The sequence below is a fragment of the Mirounga leonina genome, unplaced genomic scaffold, assembly GCF_011800145.1.
Source record: "Mirounga leonina isolate KUSES-001 unplaced genomic scaffold, KU_Mleo_1.0 Mir_200, whole genome shotgun sequence".
Taxonomy (NCBI): Eukaryota; Metazoa; Chordata; class Mammalia; order Carnivora; family Phocidae; genus Mirounga; species Mirounga leonina.
Window position 1 is genome coordinate 1,245,218 of NW_023270503.1, and position 23,810 is coordinate 1,269,027.

General features: G+C 39.6%; 1 protein-coding gene across 1 annotated transcript in view; it reads left to right on the top strand.

Annotated features, from left to right (window-relative positions):
- The window catches only part of METTL16 (methyltransferase like 16), a 64,006-nt gene that overhangs the window by 24,344 nt on the left and 15,852 nt on the right, over positions 1-23,810 (top strand). The window contains exons 3-6 of the mRNA XM_035027541.1: positions 5,607-5,806; positions 10,984-11,124; positions 13,273-13,388; positions 15,953-16,095. Of these exons, the coding sequence (XP_034883432.1) occupies positions 5,607-5,806; positions 10,984-11,124; positions 13,273-13,388; positions 15,953-16,095 (600 nt within the window). The remainder of the gene's footprint in view (positions 1-5,606; positions 5,807-10,983; positions 11,125-13,272; positions 13,389-15,952; positions 16,096-23,810) is intronic.

Sequence of the window (23,810 nt, forward strand, 5' to 3'; positions counted from 1 at the left end):
TTTGGTTCTCTTATTCAGGAACACCAATTATGTGTATGAGGGGTCTCCATTATCTGCCTCTCCCATATTTATTATTTTTTCTCTAGCTTGTTTTTTTTTTTTAAGATTTATTTATTTGAGAGAGAGAGAGAGCACGAGCAGCTGGGGGAGTTGGCAGGCAGTGGCAGAGGTGGAGGGAAAGGGACAAGTAGACTCCCCACCGAGGCAGGGCTCTGGAGGCAGGGCTTGATCCCACGACCCTGAGATCATGACCTGAGCTGAAACCAAGAGTTGGGATGCTTAACTGACTGAGCCATCCAGGTGCCCCAGTTATTTTTTCTTTGATTTTTAACTTCATATTCATTTCATTTATTTTGATATAGTTCACATACTGTAAAATTCACCTTTTTAAATTGTATAAATCAGTGGTTTTTATTTTTTTTATTTTTTATTTTTTTAAATCAGTGGTTTTTAGTATGTGGACAGTATTGTGCTATTATCACCACTGTCTCATTCCTGAATTCCATTTCATTTTGCATGCTTTTTTTTTTTTAAGATTTTATTTATTTATTTATTTGTCATTGAGAGAGAGAGCACAAGCAGGGGGAGTGGCAGGCAGAGGGAGAAGCAGGCTCCCCGCTGAGCAGGGAGCCTAATGTGGGGCTTGATCCCAGGACACTGGGATCATGACCTGAGCAGAAGGCACATGCTCAACTGACTGAGCCACACGCTTAACCACCTGAGCTACCCAGGTGCCCCTGTTTTGTCCTTCTTGATGTTTTATTGAAGCATATGATGTCAGTTTGTCCCATAATTAAGTGGTGTTAACATTGATCGCTTGTTTAAGGTGGTATTCATCAGATTTCTTCATTATAGAGTTACAATTTTCTCCTTTGTAATTGATAATTTGTGGGGAAGTACTTTGAGACCTTGTAAATACTCTGTTTCTCAATGAACTTTTATCTACTGTTTTTAGCATCCATTGATGATTCTTAATTGAAACAGGAGCATGGTGATTGCCAAGTGTAATTTTCTAGCTCCTTCATTTCTTCTACATGTGTTAGTTATCACCCCACTGTAAATAAGAGCTGTGTTTTCTCCCCCATTTATTTAAGTATGGACTCATGTATCTTTCTTTTATTCTGTGGGTTATAATCCCTTGATAGCATTCTTCATTCAAATTGTGCCAGATTTGGTCAGTGGGAGCCTCATTGACTGGCCCATGTCCTTTTGACTTTCCTCATCTTTGAGCATGTCCTGTTTTCTGATATAACAAAGTGCTCCAGGCTCATCTTAAACTTTCTCCTACTTCAAATCTGGAATAGCCATTCAACTAAGGACCTCTGATTCCTTTTAATGGGAGTGGTATTTGGAAACCAAGATCTGGAACACTAGGTAGGCTCATTGCTTCTGGATTCTGATTATATCTCTTGAGATTCCACAATAGCCATCTTCTTTCTGTTTGCTATAGATTATATTAAAATTTTATTTTTTAAAACTGAGGTATAACTGACATATATCAGTTTTAGGTATATAACTTGATGATTCAATATTTGTATATATTAAAAATGATCACAATAAGTATATCTGTCATCATATAGTCACAAAATTTTTCTTGTGATGAGAACTTTTAAGATTCTCTTAGCAACTTTCAAATTTGCAATATAGTATTTACTATAGCCACCATGTGGTGCATTACATCTCCGTGACTTACTTATTTTATAAGTGGAAATCTATACCTTTTGACCCCCTTCGCTGTTTCACCCACCCCCTGCCTCTGGCCACCACCAATCTGTTTCCTGTCTATGACGGTTTTTTGTTTGTTTTTTAAGTAAACTCTACCCACAGTGTGGGGCTTGGGCTCAACCCTAAGATCAGGAATTGCATGCTCTGCCGACTGAACCTGCCAAGCACCCCTATGAGGTGTTTTTTGTTTTTCATTTTAGATTCTGCATTTAAGTGAGATTATACGGTATTTGCCCTTCTCTGTCTGATCCATTTTACTTGGCACGATGCCACGGTCCACCATTGTTGTTGCAGATGGCAAGATTTCACTCATATTTATGGCTGAATAGTATTCCTCTGTGTGTGTGTGTGTGGTTTCACATTTTTTAATCCATTTATTCACTGATGGACATGTAGGTTGTTTACATGTCTTAACTATTGTAAATAATGCTGCAGTGAACATAGGGGTGCATATATCTTTTTTTTTTTTTTAAAGATTTTATTTATTATTTGACAGAGAGAGAATGAGAGAGAGAGAGCACATGAGAGGGGGGAGGTCAGAGGGAGAAGCAGACTCCCTGCTTAGCAGGGAGCCTGATGCGGGACTCGATCCAGGGACTCCAGGATCATGACCTGAGCCGAAGGCAGTCGCTTAACCGACTGAGCCACCCAGGCGCCCTGCATATATCTTTTTGAGTTAGTGTTTTCATTTTCTTTGGATACTCAGAAGTGGAATTGCTGGCCCATATGGTAGTTCTATTTTTTTTTTTAATTCCAGTATAGTTTATATTACAGTTTTATATTAGTTTCCAGGTATACAATAATAGCGATTCAACAGTTCTATACATTATTCAGTACTCATCACAGCATGTTCATTCCTTAATCCCTATCACCTATTTCAGACCTCTGATGGTAACCATCAATTCTCTATAGTTAAGAGTCTGTTTCTTAGTTTGTCTCTCTCTCTCTCAGTAGTTCTGTTTTTAATTTTTTGAGGAACCACCATACTGTTTTCCATAGTGGCTGCACCAATTTACGCTCCCAGTGAAATCTTTGTTCTTAATATCTTTTATTTTTTTGCTACAAACTAGTACCCTGAAACATTCTTGTTTTTTTTTGTTTGTTTGTTTGTTTTTAAGATTTTATTTATTTGAGAGAGAGTGAGAATGAGCACGGGCTGGGGGCGGGGGAGGGCAAAGGGAGAGGGAGAAGCAGACTCCCTGCTGAGCAGGGAGCCCGATGTGGGGCTTGATCCCAGGACCCTGGGAACATGACCTGAACTAAAATCAAGATTCGGATGCTTAGCCGACTGAGCCACCCAGGTGCCCAACCCTGAAGCATTCTTAAAGGCCATAAGAAACCATATATTCAAGTATAGAGTGCAGTTTTTGTATAGATAACAAATTTTGTATGTATTCCTGAAATCTAATCCTGCTCATCATCACTCTTTGCAAATTCTTTTACTTATTAAAGTTGTGTTTTTCTGAACAGTTTTTTTAAAGGGTAGATCATGTCTCTCAGGTTTGTGAGATTGAGCCCTGTGTTGGCTCCACGCTGGGAGGGTAGCCTGCTTAAGATTCTTTCTCCCTTTGCACCCCCCCTTAAAAAAATAAAGAGTAGATCATGTCATCTACAACCATTGATTGTATATTCCTTAATATATGTTTAATAGTGTTATTAAATGCTTACTGTCATAAAGCAGAAGAATAAAGAATTTGTTAGGTATCAGACTGGAGGATAATGGAAATGTTTACTGGTGTTTGGTTATCCTATGTCTTCAGTAACTATTGATTGTTCCACGTCTCTATAATTTGCTCTACAAATATTTAAATGAATACCATTTTACTAATTCATAGTATGCATCATAAACCCTTAAAATTTTACCTGGAGGGATGTTTGGATTTTTATTATGTCTAATTCCTTAGTTTTTTTTTTTTTTTTTTAAGATTTTATTTATTTATTTAACAGAGAGAGATACAGCAAGAGAGGGAACACAAGCAGGGAGAGTGGGAGAGGGAGAAGCAGGCTTCCCGCCAAGCAGGGAGCCCGATGTGGGGCTCGATCCCAGGACCCTGGGATCATGACCTGAGCCGAAGGCAGACGCTTAACCGACTGAGCCACCCAGGCGCCCTCTAATTCCTTAGTTTTATAGATGGAGAAACTGAGACCTAAGAATTGAAGTGACCTTCAGTCCATGGCTAGTTGATAGCAGACTCCAGATTAGAGTCCAGATTTCTGAACTCCCATACTCTAGAATATTTTTGCTGTGGGTGATGGTGGAGCTTGGGTCCATGGTATCTCCCTGAAGTTTCCATGGTAGCCAGGTGGATAAAGCGCTCTTGCTTCCGTCTGAGCATTGAGTTTTTCAGAATGATTGGTCAATTGATGGCTAAGATGGGAACATACAACTTTAGGCCAGAATTTAGAGCAGTTTCAAAGCTCCTTATTTTATTTTATTTTTTTAAAGATTTTATTTATTTGACAGAGACAGCGAGAGAGGGAACACAAGCAGGGGGAGTGGGAGAGGGAGAAGCAGGCTTCCCGCGGAGCAGGGAGCCCGATGTGGGACTTGATCCCAGGACCCTGGGATCATGACCTGAGCCAAAGGCAGACGCTTAACGACTGAGCCACCCAGGTGCCCCTCAAAGCTCCTTTCTTAGTTTCAGTTCCGTCTACTGGCTTTCTGCTCTCTTTTCATTGCCCCATTTATAAATAAGATCTTCAGTTTTGTTTTAAGGTTTCCACTTTAGGAACATTTTAACATTAAAATAATCATATTGGTACAAGTTTCTTAAAAAGTTAAATGTAAATATCATATATGGGTAATATCATACGAAGACTTGCATGAGAATATTTAAAGCACCATTGTTCATGAGAGCCAAAAAGTGAAGGAATCCAAATGTTCATTAAGTGGTGAGTGGATAAACAAACCACTAATGAGGTTATTCCTAGAATAGAATGTTACTTGGTCATGTAAAGGAATGAAGTACTGATACATGCTACACTATGGGTGAACCTCACAAAGGTTGTGGTAAGTAAAAGAATCAAGACATAAAGGCCACATATTGTATGATTTTATTTAGTTGAAATGTCCACAAGAAGCAAATCTGTGGAGACAGAAAGTACATTAGTGGTTGCCTAGAGCTGACAGTGGAAATAAGGAATGGCTTGCAAATGGGCATGAGGTATCTTTTGGGGTGATGGAAGTGTTCTAAAACTGGATTGTAATGGTTGCCCAACTCTTAATATAATAAAAACTTGAATTGTATACTTAGGAATTTTGTGTAAATTATACCTCAGTAAAGCTGCTAAAAATAGTTACCTTTTAAAATTGTTATCTATAATATTTAAGTATCTTACCTTGTTTTCATTATTAAGCATTTTATACTGCTTTCTTTCCACTTTTAAATATGATTTTTAAAAAGTGCTAAAGTCAAATGATGTTAACGATAATAATAAAAATAGCCATTGTTTGTATAATAGTTACTACGTACTGGGCATTATGCTAACTTTTCTCAGATTATCTCACAGCAACACTATGATATAGGTATTATTATCCCCCTTTTACAGCTGAGGAAACAGTGTCATGGAGGTTAAATAACTTGTCCAAAGTCACATAACTAAGTAAGGAGACAGTCGGGCAGGAATTGGAACAGAGGCACTCCCGTCCTCCATGTTCCTTGTATGAAAATGCAGTGTTTTCAGTGGAAATTTATACTGCCTTTAATATACTGTGACTGTGTTAAGCACCCATATGTGTTTGCTGAATGCCCTACATAGCTCTTTATGTGTGGTCTCCTAGAGAATTCAGATGGGTGTTTGGTACTGTCTGGCCGCCATAGAACTTGTATAGCACCACGAATCTTACTAATCAGTTTTCTTTCTTTTTCTCCATTCCTCAGTCTTAATTTTAAAGACCCGGAAGCAGTCAGAGCTCTGACCTGTACTCTTCTAAAGGAAGATTTTGGACTTTCTATTGATATTCCGTTGGAAAGACTGATTCCTACAGTTCCCTTGAGACTCAACTACATTCATTGGGTGGAAGATCTGATTGGCCATCAGGACTCTGACAAAAATACTCTCCGAAGAGGAATTGACATAGGTATATATGGTTTTAAATTCTCTCTCTCTCTTTTTTTTTTAAGATTTTATTTACTTATTTTTGAGAGAGAGAGAGAGAGCATGAGCAAGGGGGAGGGGTAGAGGGAGAAGCAGACTCCCCGCTGAGCAGGGAGCCGGATGCAGGTCTCGATCCCAGGACCCTGGTAGATGCCTAATCGACTGAGCCACCCAGATGCCCCGTCTTTAGCCCTTTCTTATTCAGCATCCTAACTCTAGGCAGTTTCATCCACATCTATGACTTTTTTCCACCTCCATGCAAATAACCCACAAATTTATGTATTCTGCCTACTCAGATCTTGAGCTCTAGTCCCAAATGTCAGAAATATGGATATCTCAAGAACATCTCAGACTTTGCCATGTCCAAGACCATGCTCATATTCTTTTCTTTCTGATCTTGGTCCTCTTTCTTCATTCCTTATTTCAGTGAATCTACCACAGTCCACCCTGTCATCCTTGATATTCCTTGATACATCTCCCCATTCTCACCAAGACTGTCTATCATCATTTCCTGTTTTTTTTTTTATTTTATTATGTTATGTTAATCACCGTACATTACATTGTTAGTTTTTTTTTTTAAGATTTTATTTATTTATTTGAGAGAGAGAGAATGAGAGAGAGCACATGAGAGGGGGGAGGGCCAGAGGGAGAAGCAGACTCCCTGCCGAGCAGGGAGCCCGATGCGGGACTCGATCCAGGGACTCCAGGATCATGACCTGAGCCGAAGGCAGTCGCTTAACCAACTGAGCCACCCAGGCGCCCTACATCGTTAGTTTTTGATGTAGTGTTCCATGATTCATCTTTTGCGTATAACACCCAATGCTCCATTCAATACGTGCCCTGCTGGCTTTGTCTCTTAAATATTTTTTGGGACGCCTGGGTGGCTCAGTTGGTTAAGTGTCTGCTTTCAGCTCAGGTCATGATCCTGGGGTCCTGGGATCAAGTCCTGCTCTTTGCTCAGTGGGGAATCTGCTTCTCCCTCTGCCTGCTGCTCTCCCTGCTTGTGCCTTCTGTCTGTCTCTTTCTCTGACAAATAAATAAATAAATACATCTTTAAAAAAGGTTTTTTTTAATCTAAAATTATTTATTTATTTATTTATAAAAGTATATTTCTTAAATCATCTACTTCTCTCCATCTCCAGTGTCACCATCTCAGTCCAAATCACTGTCATCTCTCATGGTCTGAAGAATTACTTTTTTGTTTTTTAAGATTTTATTTATTTGTCAGAGAGAGAGAGCACACGTGCGTGCAGGCAGAGGGAGAAGCTGGCTCCCCACTGAGCAAGGAGCCCAACACGGGACTCAATGATCATGACCTGAGTCATGGATCATGACCTGAGTTGAAGGCAGATGCTTAACTGACTGAGCCACCCAGGCATCCCCAGAATTACTTTTTAACTACTCTTCTCATCTACTCTGTTGCCTCTCCATTTCATTTTTCAGAAACTATGTATAAATCCATACCTGGTCACATGTTTATCACTTTCATGACTTCCTGTTGCTTCTGTGATAAACACCCAATACCCTAGCTTGGTCTGTTAGCATGTCCATTGTCTGTTCCCTGCCCTCTTTGGGCCTCTCTAAGCCTCATCCAGTGTGCTTCCTTGTTTTTTACACTTGTGGTCTTTAGATCTTCTAATAAGTAAGGCACCATGATTTTAGGCCTTTGTACTGTTGTTCCCTCTGCCTGTAACTTCCCCACTGTTACCTTGTTAATCTCATTTATCCTGTAGTTGTCAACTCAAGCCTTATTCTCTCAAGAAAGCCTTCTCTGACCTTCTAGCAGAAGACAATTTCCTTGATTATGAGCTTTAGAAAACCATGTTTCTTCCTTCATGGTATTTGATTTATTTATTTATTTATTTTTAAAAGATTTTATTTATTTATTTGAGAGAGAGAGAATGAGAGAGAGAGAGAGCACATGAGAGGGGGGAGGGTCAGAGGGAGAAGCAGACTCCCTGCTTAGCAGGGAGCCCGATGCGGGACTTGGTCCCGGGACTCCAGGATCACGACCTGAGCTGAAGGCAGTCGCTTAACCAACTGAGCCACCCAGGCACCCGGTATTTGATTTATTTTTAACCACACATTGACTTGTCTGATTAATGTCTTTCTCGACCACTAGATTACCAAGTGCAGAGCCTGTTGTTTTGTGCTTACTATAATATCCCAAGGCACAGCACAGTTTCTGGCACATAGTAGGTGTCCAATAAATAATTTGTTGAATGTTCATGGATAAATACATCATTCTTTTTTTTAAAAAAATACATTTATTGGGGCACTTGGGTGGCTCAGTCGTTAAGCGTCTGCCTTTGGCTCAGGTCACTGAGCCCCGCATTGGACTCCTTGCTCTGTGGGAAGCGTGCTTCTCCCTCTCCCACTTCCCTGATTATGTTCCCTCTCTCGCTGTGTCTCTCTCTGTCCAATAAATAAATAAAAAATCTTTAAATAAAAAAATAAAGTAAAAAATACTATTATTTATTAGAGAATGAGAGCAAGAGAGATCACAGAGGGAAAGGGAGAAGCAGACTTGCCATTGAGCAGGGATCCTGATGTGGGGCTCAGTCCCAGGATCTGGAAATCATGACCTGAGCTGAAGGTAGACGCTCAACTGACTGAGCCACCCAGGCTCCCCTAAATACATCATTCTTCAACATTCAGTTTCTGAACGCCCCATATGAGCTAAGCACTATGTAAAAATGAGGGGTTTAGTGAAAGCTCTTCCCTTTTATGTTAATGGCAGATTGGCTGATGGGTATAGAAAGCTTAAAAAGCATAAGAGCCTACTTGGTACTAATTTATTTTAATTATGCCTCAAACTGTCTAAAGTAACACTTGGGGATATAGGAGGTTAATGGATTTTAGCTCTTCACAAGGGGCACTCTTGCTGAAATCACATTCATTCTAATTAGGATTTTACATAAATTCTTCCCCCAGATTCCATCAGTTTGCTCTAATTCTATGATTATACACTTTCCATTTTTATTTATCATTACAAGGATTATTACCCATTTTAAAATGTCATTCAGCTTTCTGAGGGTGTTAGAATTCAAGTCTTTTTGGTCTTAAGAATTGAGAAATTTGATTTTTTTGGCAGAGGACATGTCCTTTACCTGTATTTATTACCCTGGAGGTACCTGATCTTTGGGCAGTTGAAGAAAAGTACTTTTTCTTTTTTGCTGTTTGCTTTTAAATGAGTTGAAGTATGAAAAGAAAGGCAGTTGTGTGAGAATCAAGGCTTGGCATCTGGTCCAGGTATTTTTTCCTACAGAGCTTCTTCCTTACTCTTAATGACCCTGGCTTACCAGAATGGCTAGCAGGGACTAAATTATTGTCGCCTCTGAGAGGAGCTTGAGTTCCCTTTACCACCCGTTCCTTTACTACCTCATACATCCCCAAGGAGGTGTTTGCCCAGTAGCCTCAGGGCCAGGATGATATAAGTAAACATGATAGGAAATATAGCAATCACGGTGACTGTCAAAGGGCTGTTAGTTATTGTACTGTCTTTTTTTTTTTGTTAGAGATTTTTTTTTTTTAAGATTTTATTTATTTGTCAGAGAGAGAGAGTGAGTGAGCAGAAGCAGGGGGAGCGGCAGGCAGAGGGAGAAGCAGCTGCTGAGCAAGGAGCCCGATGCGGGACTCGATCCCAGAACCCCTGGGATCGTGACCTGAGCCGAAGGCAGACGCTTAAGCAACTGAGCCACCCAGGCACCCCTATTGTCCTGTCTTTTATCAGCCTGTTCAGAATACTTAATGGAGAAGCAGTACGATGACCCTGGGTTTCCTCTGGGTGAAGAGTATCTCCAGCCTTCATCTCTTCTTGCCAAATCCTTAGAAGACTAGACTGGCACCAAGATGTGGTCAGGGAAGAGCAGGCCTGGAGTGGCTGGTAGGTGCTGACCACCATAGGCCTTCAGGAGAATCACTGGCTTTTCTTCTCTTGAATGTGTGCTTTGGATCTTATTGGCCAAGATTAGTCAGTGGTCATAAAAGCAGAATTTGTGGTTAGTATATAGTCCAGTCCATGGTTGGGGGATACAAGTTTAGGACCAAACCCTAGTTGTCAAAGAATGATTTTTGCCTGGGGACGCCTGGGTGGCTCAGATCGTTAAGCATCTGCCTTCGGCTCAGGTCATGATCCCAGGGTCCTAGGGTCGAGCTCCACATCGGGTTCTGTGCTCAGCAGGGAGCCTGCTTCTCCCTCTCCCTCTGCCTGCCTGTCTGCCTACTTGTGATCTCTCTCTCTCTCTGTTAAATAAATAAAGTAAATAAAAAAAAAAAAGAGATTTTTGCCTGGAACATTTGCCTTCAAATGTCTCCCTTGAAACCATGGTGGGGCAAGCCAGTGATTGATGTTTTGGATCTGGATCAGATATCTTCCCATGTCATCACATCTAAGAAATGAAATCTCTCTTTAGTTGTTTTTTGTTGTGGTTGTTTTTAGGTTTTTTTTGTTTTAACTTTGATTTCCTTGAAGTAACAACTTACAGGTATGTGGGGAATTGGTCATTTAAATAATCTTAAAAATTTTATATCCTATGTATTTTTTTCTGCTTTTGGGGAACGGGATATACATTGATCTATTTTAAGCTTTGATTTCATTTAAGAAAATCGAGTTTTGTGTGAGATTAAAGTAAATTAACGTGTTTTGATAATTTTCTTTTTTTTTTTTTTAAAGATTATTTATTTATTTATTTGAGAGAGAGAGAAAGCATGAGGTGGGGAGGGTCAGAGGGAGAAGCAGACTCCCCGCTGAGCAGGGAGCCCGATGTGGGACTCGATCCCGGGACTCCAGGATCATGACCTGAGCCGAAGGCAGTCGCCCAACCAACTGAGCCACCCAGGCGCCCTGTTTTGATAATTTTCAATCAGTCCCGTAGTCCTTGATCACCAGCCTGGTAGCATACTTCATTTTACATACAACACACAAGAGAAGAGGATGCAGTCCTCTAAGAAATTTGAATCCAGTTATGAGGTAAGACTGACATGCCTGAAATGACTAGAGAACCCAGCAGCTACAGTATGTATGTAATCAGGTACCAGCTTAGGATTTAAACTGTTAAGGTTACAAGAATTCTAAGAAGAGAAGAATGGTGTTTCGGCTTGTTATTCTCACCTCTCCCTCTGGTGTGTGCGGCATGTTTTGAATTTTCGTTTTACTAGGTACTGGGGCATCCTGCATCTATCCTCTACTTGGAACAACCTTAAATGGCTGGTATTTCCTTGCAACAGAAGTAGATGACATGTGCTTCAACTATGCGAAGAAAAATGTGGAACAGAATAATTTATCTGATCTTATAAAAGGTTAGCTCTACAGAATAAATATCCCTTTCAAGCACTGTTTATTAACCTGTTTTTATAATTTAACACATCTCATTTTTTGCTTTAATATACAGACTTTGGTAATTTTAAAAAATATGGTATATTGTGGAAGGAAAAATAAAATAAGATAAAACAGAGAGGGAGGCAAACCATAAGAGACTCTTAACGATAGAGAACAAACTGAGGGTTGCTGTAGGGGAGGTGGGTGAGGGACGGGCTAACTGGGTGAGGGGGATTAAGGATGAGCACTGGGTGTTACATGTAAGTGATTATCACTAAATTCTACTGAAACTAATACTACACTGTATGTTAACTAACTTGAATTTAAATAAAATCTTGGAAGAAGAAAATAAATGAAACAAGTAGAACAGAAAAAAAATAAGGTACATTGTAATGGGGTTTTCAGCTTTGTTATCAGAGTTAACTCAGAAGGAAATACGGTAAATATAGTTGATCCTCATAATTTGTGGATTCTGTATTTGTGAATTTCCGTGCTTGGGGTTATGTTTAACCCCAAAATCAATAGTCGAGGTACTTTTTAGGGTCATTTACGGACATGTGCAGAGTGGCAAAAAATTTGAGTCATCCAACACGCATGTTCCCAGCTGAAATTGAACAAGGTGATGCTCTGCCTTTTTGTTTCACCTCTCTGCTATAAACAAGTGTCCTTTTCATAGTCTATTAAATGTCACTTTTTTTTTTTTTCATTTTTGTACTTTTTCTTGGTGATTTTGCTGTTTGAAATGGCCCCTAAACATACTGCTTAAGTGGTATCTAGTAGGTGTTCCTTCAACATAAGAAGAATGTGACAAACCTTACAGGGAAAATACATGGGTTAGATAAGCTTCATTCAGACATGAGTTCTAGTGCTGTGGGCCGTCATTTCAGTATTAATCAGCAGTGTATGTCAAATAAGGTGTCTTTTAAAAATAAATAAAGTGTCTTTAAACAGAAACACACATAAAATAAAATTATATATTGATCAGTTGTTGAGAATGTTTGACCAGAGGCTCATAGTTACCTAACCTTACATTTCTCTTAGGAGCCATTGGTTCCAATTCATTGTTCATGGTGACTTTATAAAACATAACTACCACGAATAATGGAAATCAACTGTACATGAAGTAACCTAGTCACCAAGATTTTATTTTTTATCATTTTAGAGAGAGAGAGAGCACAAGCGGAGGGAGGGGCAGAGGGAGAGGGAGAAAAGCAGACTCCCTGCCAAGCAGGGAGCCCTATGTGGGGCTCGATCTTCCTATCCTGGGATCATGACCTGAGCTGAAACCAAGAGTTGGATGCTTAACCGACTGAGCTACCCAGGTGCCCTGTCACCAGGATTTTAAAAGGGAAACACTGCTGTTGATTAAAGTATACCATCTTTTTTATTTCAGTACATGGAACTGTGCCACAGATAGTCAAGTCCCCTTAGTCACCAGTTACTTTTAATTTTGTGCTTACTGTATATTTGAAGAGCTGTTCATATCTTCTTTTTTTCATTAAAGAGAATTTATGTCTTTATGGAAGAACAAGGCTTTTCTTACTAGTGTTAAGCATATCATTATAAGGGGAGATACTAACATTGTTAACGTGTTTTTCAGTTGTCCATTTCTGTGTTACAAATTACTCCAAAATCTAGCAACTTTAAACAAATATTTATCTCATAGATTGTGTGGGCCGGAAATTTGGGCATGGCCTACTTGGGTGGTTCTGGTTTAGTCTGATGAGTTTGCAGTCATCTGAAGGATTGACTGGGGATAAGAGATTTGCTCCCAAGAAGGTTCATATAATTTGGCCATTGGTAGTAGGCTAGATTCATTCACATGGATCTCTCCTCTAGGCTACTTGAGCAACCTTACAGTGTGTCAGCCTGGCTTCTCTTAGTGCAAGTAATTCAAGAAATAGGGCAAGGAGGAAGCCATTTTTCTTTTATGACCTAGCCTCAGAAGTGACATCCTTTCACTTCATATTCATTCTGTTCAATAAAAGTGAGTCACTGAGTACAGCCTATACTCAAGGAGAGGGAAATTAAACTCCACCCATTGAAGAAACTAGTGTCATAGAATCTGTGGTTATTTGAAAACTACCACAGCATTAATAGTAGTTAACAGTTCCTGTTTTTTCTCCTAGTGGTAAAAGTACCACAGAAGACACTCCTGATGGATGCTCTTAAAGAAGAATCTGAGATAATCTATGATTTTTGCATGTGCAACCCTCCCTTTTTTGCCAATCAGTTGGAAGCCAAGGTAAAGTACCTTCTGATTTAAGACAAATGACTAGGGGCACCTGGGTGGCTCATTCGGTTAAGCGTCGTTGTTTTCGGCTCAGGTCATGATCCCAGGGTCCTGGAATCGAGCCCCATGTTGGGCTTCCTGCTCAGCGAGGAGCCTGCTTCTCCTTCTCCCTCTGCTGCTCCCCCTGCTTGTGCTCACTCTCTCAGATCAATCAGTAAATAAAATCTTTAAAAAAAAAAGATAATAGACTATTTAAGTTGTTGATGTTTGCAAAGATAAGAGCAGACAACAGCTTTTAATTTGGAAGCTATATCAGGATGTTTCTGGTATCAAGCACCTGAGGACTCAATTCATATTGACTTAATAAAGGAAGTGTATTGGCTTACATATCTGAGAAATCCAGCAGCAGTATATTTTATGTATATATGAAGATATATACATAAAAGTACCCATGCCATAAGTGTAAATTGGCTTTTCCAAAGTGAACACTCCTGTGGAACCAGCATCCAGATGAAGAAATAGAATGTTACTAGCATCAGAACCAAAATTCTTTTTATATGCGTTTTATTGAGATATAATTCACATGCCATACAATTTACCCACTTAAAGGGTAGAATTTAATTATTCTTAGTATATTCACAGAGTTGTACAGCTATCATCACAGTCCATTTTAGAACATTTTCATCACTCCCCTACCCCCCCATCCCCATTAGCAGTTACTCTGTTTCCCACAGCTCCTGTAGTCCTAGGTAACCACCAGTCTACTTTCTGTCTTTATGGATTTGCCTGTTTTGGACATTTCATGTAAGTAGTGGAATCATAAAATATGTGGTTTTTTGTTACTGACTTTCACTAAACATAGTACATTTTCAAGGTTCATCCATATTGTAGCATGTATCAGTACTTAATTTCTTTTTATTGCCAAATAATATTCCATTGTATGAAAATACCACATTTTATTTATCCATTCATTCATTGATGGACATTTGGGTTGTCTTTACTTTTTGGCTATTACGAATAATGCTAATGTGAGCATTCATGTACACGTTTGTGTAGACATTTCTCCTTGGTATATACCTAGGAGTGGAATTGCTGAGTCAAAAGGTAACTGTTTAGTTGTTTGAGGGACTGCCAGACTATTTTCCAAAGTGGCTGCATCATTTTTCATTCTACCAGCAGCAGTGTATGAGGGTTCCACTTTCCAGTTTCTCCACATGCTTGTCAACACTTACTATATGTTGTCTTGATCATAGCCATCCTAGTGGGTATGAAGTGGTATCTCATCTGGGTTTTGATGTTTATTTCCTTGATGGCTAATTATGTTGAACACCTTTTCATGTGCTTATTGGCAATTTGTATATCTTCTTTTGAGAAATGACTGTTCAGATCCTTTACCCATTTAAAACTTGGATTATTTTTCTTTTTATTATTGTTGTAAGAATTCTTTATGTATTCTAGACATAAGTCCCTTATTAGATTTATTTATTTATTTATTTTTTCCTTATTAGATTTATTATTTGCAAACATTTTCTCCTGTGGGTTGTCTTTTCACTTTTTTTAAGATTTTATTTATTTGAGAGAGAGAGAGTGTGAGAGCAAGAGCACAAGCGTGGAGTCGGAGGGGGGGCAGGTCAGAAGGAGAGGGAGAAGAGGGAGAAGAAGGCTCCTGGCTGAGTAGGGAGCCTGACTCAGGGCTCAATCCCAGGACCCTGGGATCATGACCCAGGCCGAAGGCAGACGCTTAACCCACTGAGCCACCTAGGCACCTCATATTTTCACTTTCTTGATGTCCTTTGCAGCCTATAAGTTAAATTTTAAGGAGTACAATTTCTGTAAGAGACCATTGCCTAATCGAAGGTCATGAAGATTTACTTCTATGTTTTCTTTGGAAATTTTATGATTTTAGCTTTTATATTTAGATCTTTGCTTTATTTGAGTTAATTTTTTAATATGATTTGAGGTAGGAGGGGATTAAATATTTAAATTTAAAAAGTGAGATCATAAGAGTACTAGAAGAAAACATAAGTAAATATTTATATAATCTTTGGGTGCAATATTTTCTGTGCATGATACCAAGACAAAAATATAAAGAAAAGTGACAGATTAGGCTACATAAAAAAGGTAAAGTTTTTATATGTTAAATCACAAAGATGGAAGGTAAAAAAGACCCTGGGGAAGAATATTAGCATGAATGCAGTTGCTTAAAATGTAATATTATAATGGCTGTATGATTTTTAAATCCTAGATTTAGCATGATATTTGGAAACTAAATTACATCTAAGCATTCCTTTTTTTTTTTTTTTTTTTAAAGATGAGACAGAGAGAATGAGAGAGAGAGAGCACATGAGAGGGGGGAGGGTCAGAGGGAGAAGCAGGCTCCCTGCCGAGCAGGGAGCCCGATGTGGGACTCGATCCAGGGACTCCAGGATCATGACCTGAGCCGAAGGCAGTCGCTTAACCAACTGAGCCACCCAGGCGCCCCACATCTAAGCATTCTTACTTTGAACTACATTACAGTCAAAGACTTGGTCTTATGGTGTAAAAATTTTTCACCACATGTTGTTGTTGTCGTGCAGGGAGTAAACTCTCGAAATCCTCGGAGACCTCCACCTAGTTCTGTAAATACAGGAGGTATCACAGAAATCATGGCAGAAGGAGGTGAATTAGAGTTTGTTAAAAGGATCATCCATGACAGTTTACAACTTAAAAAAAGATTAAGGTAAGTTAGTTATTACAACACAGGACTATTTTCTCCCCATGTAATTCTAAAAGAAGCCATGTCACTTAGAGGAAATGTAATCATAGTAGTCTGAAGAATAAACAGATGAAGATGGAAAAGATTGCAGATTCCACAGGCTGTAAAGATGCTGTTTCTGAGGATGCTCTTATGCTTTTAATTGATTTGTTTTCCTTGTACTACATGGATAGAAAGGAGGAAAATACTGTATGAGTATATTGCTCCCGTTGGCATGGTGCTGTGGTGGAACAAAACTGATTCAAATATGGCTTTTGATTAGAAAACAGATGGGTTCAGATCTGTCCCATGAACCAGAATAAATTTGTTGCCTAGTCCTTGATGCAATTACGTTCTTGGAATCAGTCTCCCAAACAGTGACAGATGTGAGGACATTGAACTGTCAAGAACTTAATGAAGGGAAACTGAGATCACTAACCAGTTCCAGAGGAGAGTTAAGGCTATTCCTTTTTAAAAGCTAATTATTTCAGACAACACACCTGTCATTAAGCAGCATAAGGTACTCGAAAAGTGCTATTTGTCTCGCTTGACTTCTCACCCTGCCAAGTGTTGTTGAAATGATGGGTAATGTGGTAGTTCAAAAGTGAAAGGGTTTATAACCCTAGGATTTAGTTTTGGGACATAGAGAAGATTTTTTTTAAATTTTGATAAAATACACATAACATGAAATTTATAGTTTTAACATAAAACTGTATATTTTAAAGTATATAGTTTAGTAGCGTTAAGTACATTTATATTGTTACGCAGCTAATCTCCAGAACTCTTTCTTACAAAACTTAAACTCTCTACACATTAAACAGCAATCCCTCATTCCTCCCTTTCACCCCAACGTCTGGCAAACACAGTTCTGTCTCTGTGAATTCGATTATTCTAGGGACTTTTTATAGTGTTTGTCCTTTCGTGACTGGCTTCTTTCACTTACCATAGTGTGTCCTCAGTTTTCATCCATGTTATAGCATATATCACAATTTCCTTCCTTTTTAAGGTTGAATAATATTAATATTCCATTGTATGTATATACCACATTTTGTTTATTCATTTATCTTTTGATGGACATTTGGGTTGCTTTCCCCTTTTGGCTATTGTGAATAATGTTGCTGTGAACAAAGGAGTGCAAATATCTCGTAAGACCCTGCTTTCAATTCTTTTGTATATAAACCCAGTGAAATTGCCAGATAAGGAACACTTTTTTCTTTTTCTTCTGGATTTATATGTGTTTAAAGCTGCTTATTTTACTTAAAGGCCAATTCCAAAACAATGAATATCCTAATTTGTTAAATGTGAGTTTATACATTTGCGGGAAGCAACTGGATTATTGGGTGGTTTGCCTCTCAAGATTTACACATCGTTGAAGCCAAAGGTTAATAAATTTCTTCATTAAATTGATTTCTTCAAAGACCTATTAGGGTATGAAGAAGAAAGTGACTTAAGTTACACTGAGCATTGAGAAGAGTTTGAGTAAGTAAAATAAGCTTAAAGGAGGTAACAAAGCACTGAAACTGTGAAAAGAGGTAACCGGGGCCATGTGGCTGCTTCAGAATCTACTGTCGGCTTTTGAGGGACTGGAGCCGACCAGGAAAATGGGGAAGGTTGTTTTCAGGAGGCTTTTAATTGGTAAATTTCTATTATTTCTGAAGTCCCATTCGAACTACAAAAGTGTGTTTTATTTTTATTTTTTTAAGGAGGTGGTGTAGGGCAGAGGGAGAGGGAGAGAGAATCTTAAGCAGACTCCATCCCCAGCATGGAGCCCTGATATGGGGCTCGATCTCACAACCCTGAGATCATGACCTGAGCCGAAATCAAGAGTCACTCAGAAGCTTAACCGACAAGCTACCCAGGCGCCCCAGAACTTCAAAAATATGTTTTGAAGGAACACCATTATTTTTATTTTTTTAAGATTTTATTTATTTGTCAGAGAGAGAGGTGGGGAGTGGCAGGCAGAGGGAGAAGCAGGCTCCCCACTGAGCAGGGATCCCAACACAGGGCTCCATCCCAGGACCCTGGGATCATGACCTGAGCCAAAGGCAGATAATTAACTGACTGAACCACCCGGGCACCCGAGGCACAGCAGGGAGAGAAATTGATTACTATGTTCCAAGTCTGCCTATACCTGGCTCAGTGGCAGCCCCCAAATTGAATGAAAGGTACATGTTTGCTAGGAAGGATAAATTGCTAGAGCCCATCATATCTCGTGAGAGTTGACCATTTTGAACTTGGTATCATAGATGGAAAACATTGTCCATTTATGATTTATTTAAACATAGGGTTCAGCAGTCTTGTCTGCTCTATTAGGACGCAGGCAGTTTGAGAGAGATAATAAAAGGAAGAGAAGAAATTAACTCATGTTTATTGAAAAGAGACTAAAACAATGTTTTTTGAGAGTATTTCTCGTTGTTTACAATTTCACATTTGTTCCATGTTGATTTTCATTTGTACATAGTATCAGTTCGTGTCCTCCTACATATTTTTATAGTTGACATAATGTTTGTACCACTCTGCAACTCTCAAATTTTAGAATGCTGTGAAAACTGCATGTAGCCAAACCTTGGAGATACTGTGGGTTTGGTTCTAGACCACAGCAATGAAGTGAATATTGCAATATGAAGCAAGTTAAATGAATGGTCTCCTGGTACATATGTTATATGCACATACAGCTATACTATAGTAAATGTGCAGTAGCATTATATCTAAAAAATGTACAGACCTTATTAAAAATACTTCATTGCTAAAAAATGCTGACTCATCTGAACTTTCAATGAGTTGTAAGCTCTCTGCTGGTGGGGGAATTTTGTCTCGGTGTTGATGGCTGCTCACTGGTGGTGGCTGAAGGTTGGAGTGGCTATGGCAGTTTCTTTAAATAAGACAACAATGAAGATTGCTGCGTTGATTGACTCTTTCACACCATTTCTCTGTAGAATGCGATGCTGTTTGATAACATTCCACTCACAGCAGAACTTCTTTCAAAATTAGAGTGAATTCTCTCAAACCCTGCTGCCACCTCTTTTTTTTTTTTTAAGATTTTGTTTATTTGACAGAGAGAGACACAGCGAGAGAGGGAACACAAGCAGGGAGAGTGGGAGAGGGAGAGAAGCAGGCTCCCCGCCTAGCAGGGAGCCCGATGCAGGACTCGATCCCAGGACCCTGGGATCATGACCTGAGCCGAAGTTAGCCGCTTAACGACTGAGCCACCTAGGTGCCCCCTTGCTGCCACTTCTATACTAAGTTTATGTAAAATTCTAAATCCTTTGTTGTTATTTCAACAGTCTTCATAGCATCTTCACTAGGAATAGATTCTGGCTCAAGAAACTACTTTCTTTGCTCATCCAGAAGAAGCATCTCCTTATCCATTCAAGTTTTATCATGAGATTGCAGCTATTGAGTCACATCTTCAAGTTCTCTTGTAATTCTGATTCTCTTGCGATTTGCACCACATCTGTGGTTACTTCCTCCACTAAATCTTAAGTCCCCAAAAGTCATTCATGCGGGATGGAATCAGCTTCATTCCAAACTTTTATTAATGTTGTTATTTTGACCTCTTTCCGTGAATCCCAAATGTTCTTAATGGCATCTAGAATGGTGAAGCCTTTCCAGAAGGTATTCAATATACTTTGTCCAGATCCATGAGAGGAATCACTATCTATGACAGCTAGAGCTTTATGAAAGGTATTTCTTTTTTTTTTTGCACTTTAAATATATATAATTTTATTTGTTAATTATACCTCTGTAAAGCTGAATTTTTAAAAAAAATTTTTTTATTGTTACGTTAATCCCCATACATTACATCATTAGTTTTAGATCTAGTGTTCCATGATTCATTGTTTGTGCATAACACCCAGTGCTCCATGCAGAACGTGCCCTCCTCAACACCCATCACCAGGCTAACCCATCCTCCCACCCCCCTCCCCTCTAGAACCCTCAGTTTGTTTTTCAGAGTCCATCGTCTCTCTTGGTTCGTCTACCCCTCCGATTTCCCCCCCTTCATTCTTCCCCTCCTGCTATCTTCTTCCTTTTTTTTTTTTCTTAACATATATTGCATTATTTGTTTCAGAGGTACAGATCTGAGATTCAACAGCCTTGCACAATTCACAGTGCTTACCAGAGCACATACCCTCCCCAGTGTCTGTCTCCCAGCCACCCCATCCCTCCCACGCCACCCCCCACTCCAGCAACCCTCAGTTTGTTTCCTGCAATTAAGAATTCCTCATATCAGTGAGGTCATATGATACATGTCTTTCTCTGTTTGACTTATTTCGCTCAGCATAATACCCTCCAGTTCCATCCACGTCGTTGCCAATGGCAAGATCTCATTCCTTTTGATGGCTGCATAATATTCCATTGTGTATATATACCACCTCTTTTTTATCCATTCATCTGTCGATGGACATCTTGGCTCTTTCCACAGTTTGGCTATTGTGGACATTGCTGCTATAAACATCGGGGTGCACGTACCCCTTTGGATCCCTACATTTGTATCTTTGGGGTAAATACCCAGTAGTGCAATTGCTGGATCATATGGTAGCTCTATTTTCAACTTTTTGAGGAACCGCCATACTGTTTTCCAGAGTGGCTGCACCAGCTTGCATTCCCACCAACAGTGTAGGAGGGTTCCCCTTTCTCCGCATCCCCGCCAACATCTGTCGTTTCCTGACTTGTTCATTTTAGCCATTCTGACTGGTGTGAGGTGGTATCGCATTGAGGTTTTGATTTGGATTTCCCTGGTGCTGAGCGATATTGAGCACTTTTTCATGTGTCTGTTGGCCATTTGGATGTCTTCTTTGGAAAAATGTCTGTTCATGTCTTCTGCCATTTCTTTTTTTTTTTTTTTCTTTAAAAGGATTCCACCAGTTGAGAAATGATCATATTCTTTTTTTTTTTTTTAAAGATTTTATTTATTTGACAGCAAGAGAGGGAACATAAGCAGTGGGAGAGGGAGGAGCAGGCTTCCCACGGAGCAGGGAGCCCGATGCGGGGCTCGATCCCAGGACCCTGGGATCATGACCCGAGCCGAAGGCAGATGCTTAACGACTGAGCCACCCAGGCGCCCCTGCCCATTTCTTGATTGGATCATTTGTTCTTTGGGTGTTGAGTTTGATAAGTTCTTTATAGATTTTGGATACTAGCCCTTTATCTGATATGTCATTTCCAAGTATCTTCTCCCATCTGTCGGTTGTCTTTTGGTTTTGTTGACTGTTTCTTTTGCTGTGCAAAAGCTTTTTATCTTGATGAAGTCCCAATAGTTCATTTTTGCCCTTGCTTCCCTTGCCTTTGGCGATGTTTCTAGGAAGAAGTTGCTGCGGCTGAGGTCGAAGAGGTTGCTGCCTGTGTTCTCCTTTAGGATTTTGATGGGACTCCTGTCTCTGTCAACCATTTGGAGTCTATTTTTGTGTGTGGTATAAGGAAATGGTCCAGTTTCATTCTTCTGCGTGTGGCTGTCCAATTTTCCCAACACCATTTGTTGAAGAGACTGTTTTTTCCATTGGACATTCTTTGCTGCTTTGTCAAAGATTAGTTGACCATAGAGTTGAGGGTCCATATCTGGAGCCCAATAATCTTGAATTGGTGAGCAAGAGCCTGGATTTCAAAGGCCCAGGCAGTAAGGATTTGAAGAGCAAAATACAAGACAGGAAGGACTTGCATAGAGAGAGAATTCTAGGCATCCACAGAAAAGTTCCCTGGAATATTTTACAGAATAAGGAATTGTACCTGTGAGGTGGAACTCCATGAAACTAGGGGAAAAAATTCCCAGAGTGGCTCCTGAGTGGCTCAATCAATTAAACATCCAACTTTGATTTCCCCTCTGGTCATGATGTCAGGGTCCTGGGACCAAGCCCTGTGTTGGGCTACACACTCAACAAGGAGTCTGCTTAAGGATTCTCTTCCCCCCCCCAAACTCTCTCTCTAAAATAAATAAATATTAAAAAAAAAAAAAAATCCCCAAAAGCAATAAGCTGAACAATTCCTGGAGTCCAGACATAGCTAGACTAGTTTGCAGTTCTACTGGCCAGAGCAGAAAGCCCTTGTTAATAAAAGGGGCATCTATCTAGTGGAGTCCTAGAAAGTACACTGCTTTGTAATGAGTCTAGAGGCTATTCTATATTTACCCTATTGAAGCTTAAAAGTAAAACTCAAAAGGCTCAAAAATCACAAGTAACTTAAGTAAGCATCAGAATCTGACATTCTTTAAAGGAACACAATGAAATCCAGCACCCCAAAACATAAGATTTGCAATGTCTAGCATCCAATAAAAATGACCAGATATTAAAAGAAGCAGGAAAATTACCTGCAACCAGGATAAAAAAAATCAATCATTAGAAACAGATCAAGATGTCAATGCTACCTAGAGCAATCTACACATTCAATGCAATCCACATCAAAATACCATCCACTTTTTTCAAAGAAATGGAACAAATAATCCTAAAATTTGTATGGAACCAGAAAAGACCCCGCATAGCCAGAGGAATATTGAAAAAGAAAAGCAAAGCCGGCGGCATCACAATTCCGGACTTCCAGCTCTATTACAAAGCTGTCATCATCAAGACAGCATGGTACTGGCACAAAAACAGACACATAGATCAATGGAACAGAATAGAGAGCCCAGAAATGGACCCTCAACTCTATGGTCAACTAATCTTCGACAAAGCAGGAAAGAATGTCCAATGGAAAAAGGACAAGTCTCTTCAACAAATGGTGTTGGGAAAATTGGATAGACACATGCAGAAGAATGAAACTGGACCATTTCCTTACACCACACACAAAAATAGACTCCAAATGGTTGAAAGACCTCAATGTGAGACAGGAGTCCATCCAAATCCTAAAGGAGAACACAGGCAGCAATCTCTTTGACCTCAGCCGCAGCAACTTCTTCCTAGAAACATCGCCAAAGGCAAGGGAAGCAAGGGCAAAAATGAACTATTGGGACTTCATCAAGATAAAAAGCTTTTGCAAAGCAAAGGAAACAGTCAACAAAACCAAAAGACAACCGACAGAATGGGAGAAGATATTTGCAAATGACATATCAGATAAAGGGCTAGTATCCAAAATCTATAAAGAACTCATCAAACTCAACACCCAAAGAACAAAGAATCCAATCAAGAAATGGGCAGAAGACATGAACAGACAGTTTTCCAAAGAAGACATCCAAATGGCCAACAGACACATGAAAAAGTGCTCAATATCGCTCGGCATCGGGGAAATCCAAATCAAAACCTCAATGAGATACCACCTCACACCAGTCAGAATGGCTAAAATGAACAAGTCAGGAAACGACAGATGTTGGCGGGGATGCGGAGAAAGGGGAACCCTCCTACACTGTTGGTGGGAATGCAAGCTGGTGCAGCCACTCTGGAAAACAGTATGGCGGTTCCTCAAAAAGTTGAAAATAGAGCTACCATATGATCCAGCAATTGCACTACTGGGTATTTACCCCAAAGATACAAATGTAGGGATCCAAAGGGGTACGTGCACCCCGATGTTTATAGCAGCAATGTCCACAATAGCCAAACTGTGGAAAGAGCCAAGATGTCCATCGACAGATGAATGGATAAAGAAGAGGTGGTATATATACACAATGGAATATTATGCAGCCATCAAAAGGAATGAGATCTTGCCATTTGCAATGACGTGGATGGAAGTGGAGGGTATTATGCTGAGCGAAATAAGTCAGAGAAAGACATGTATCA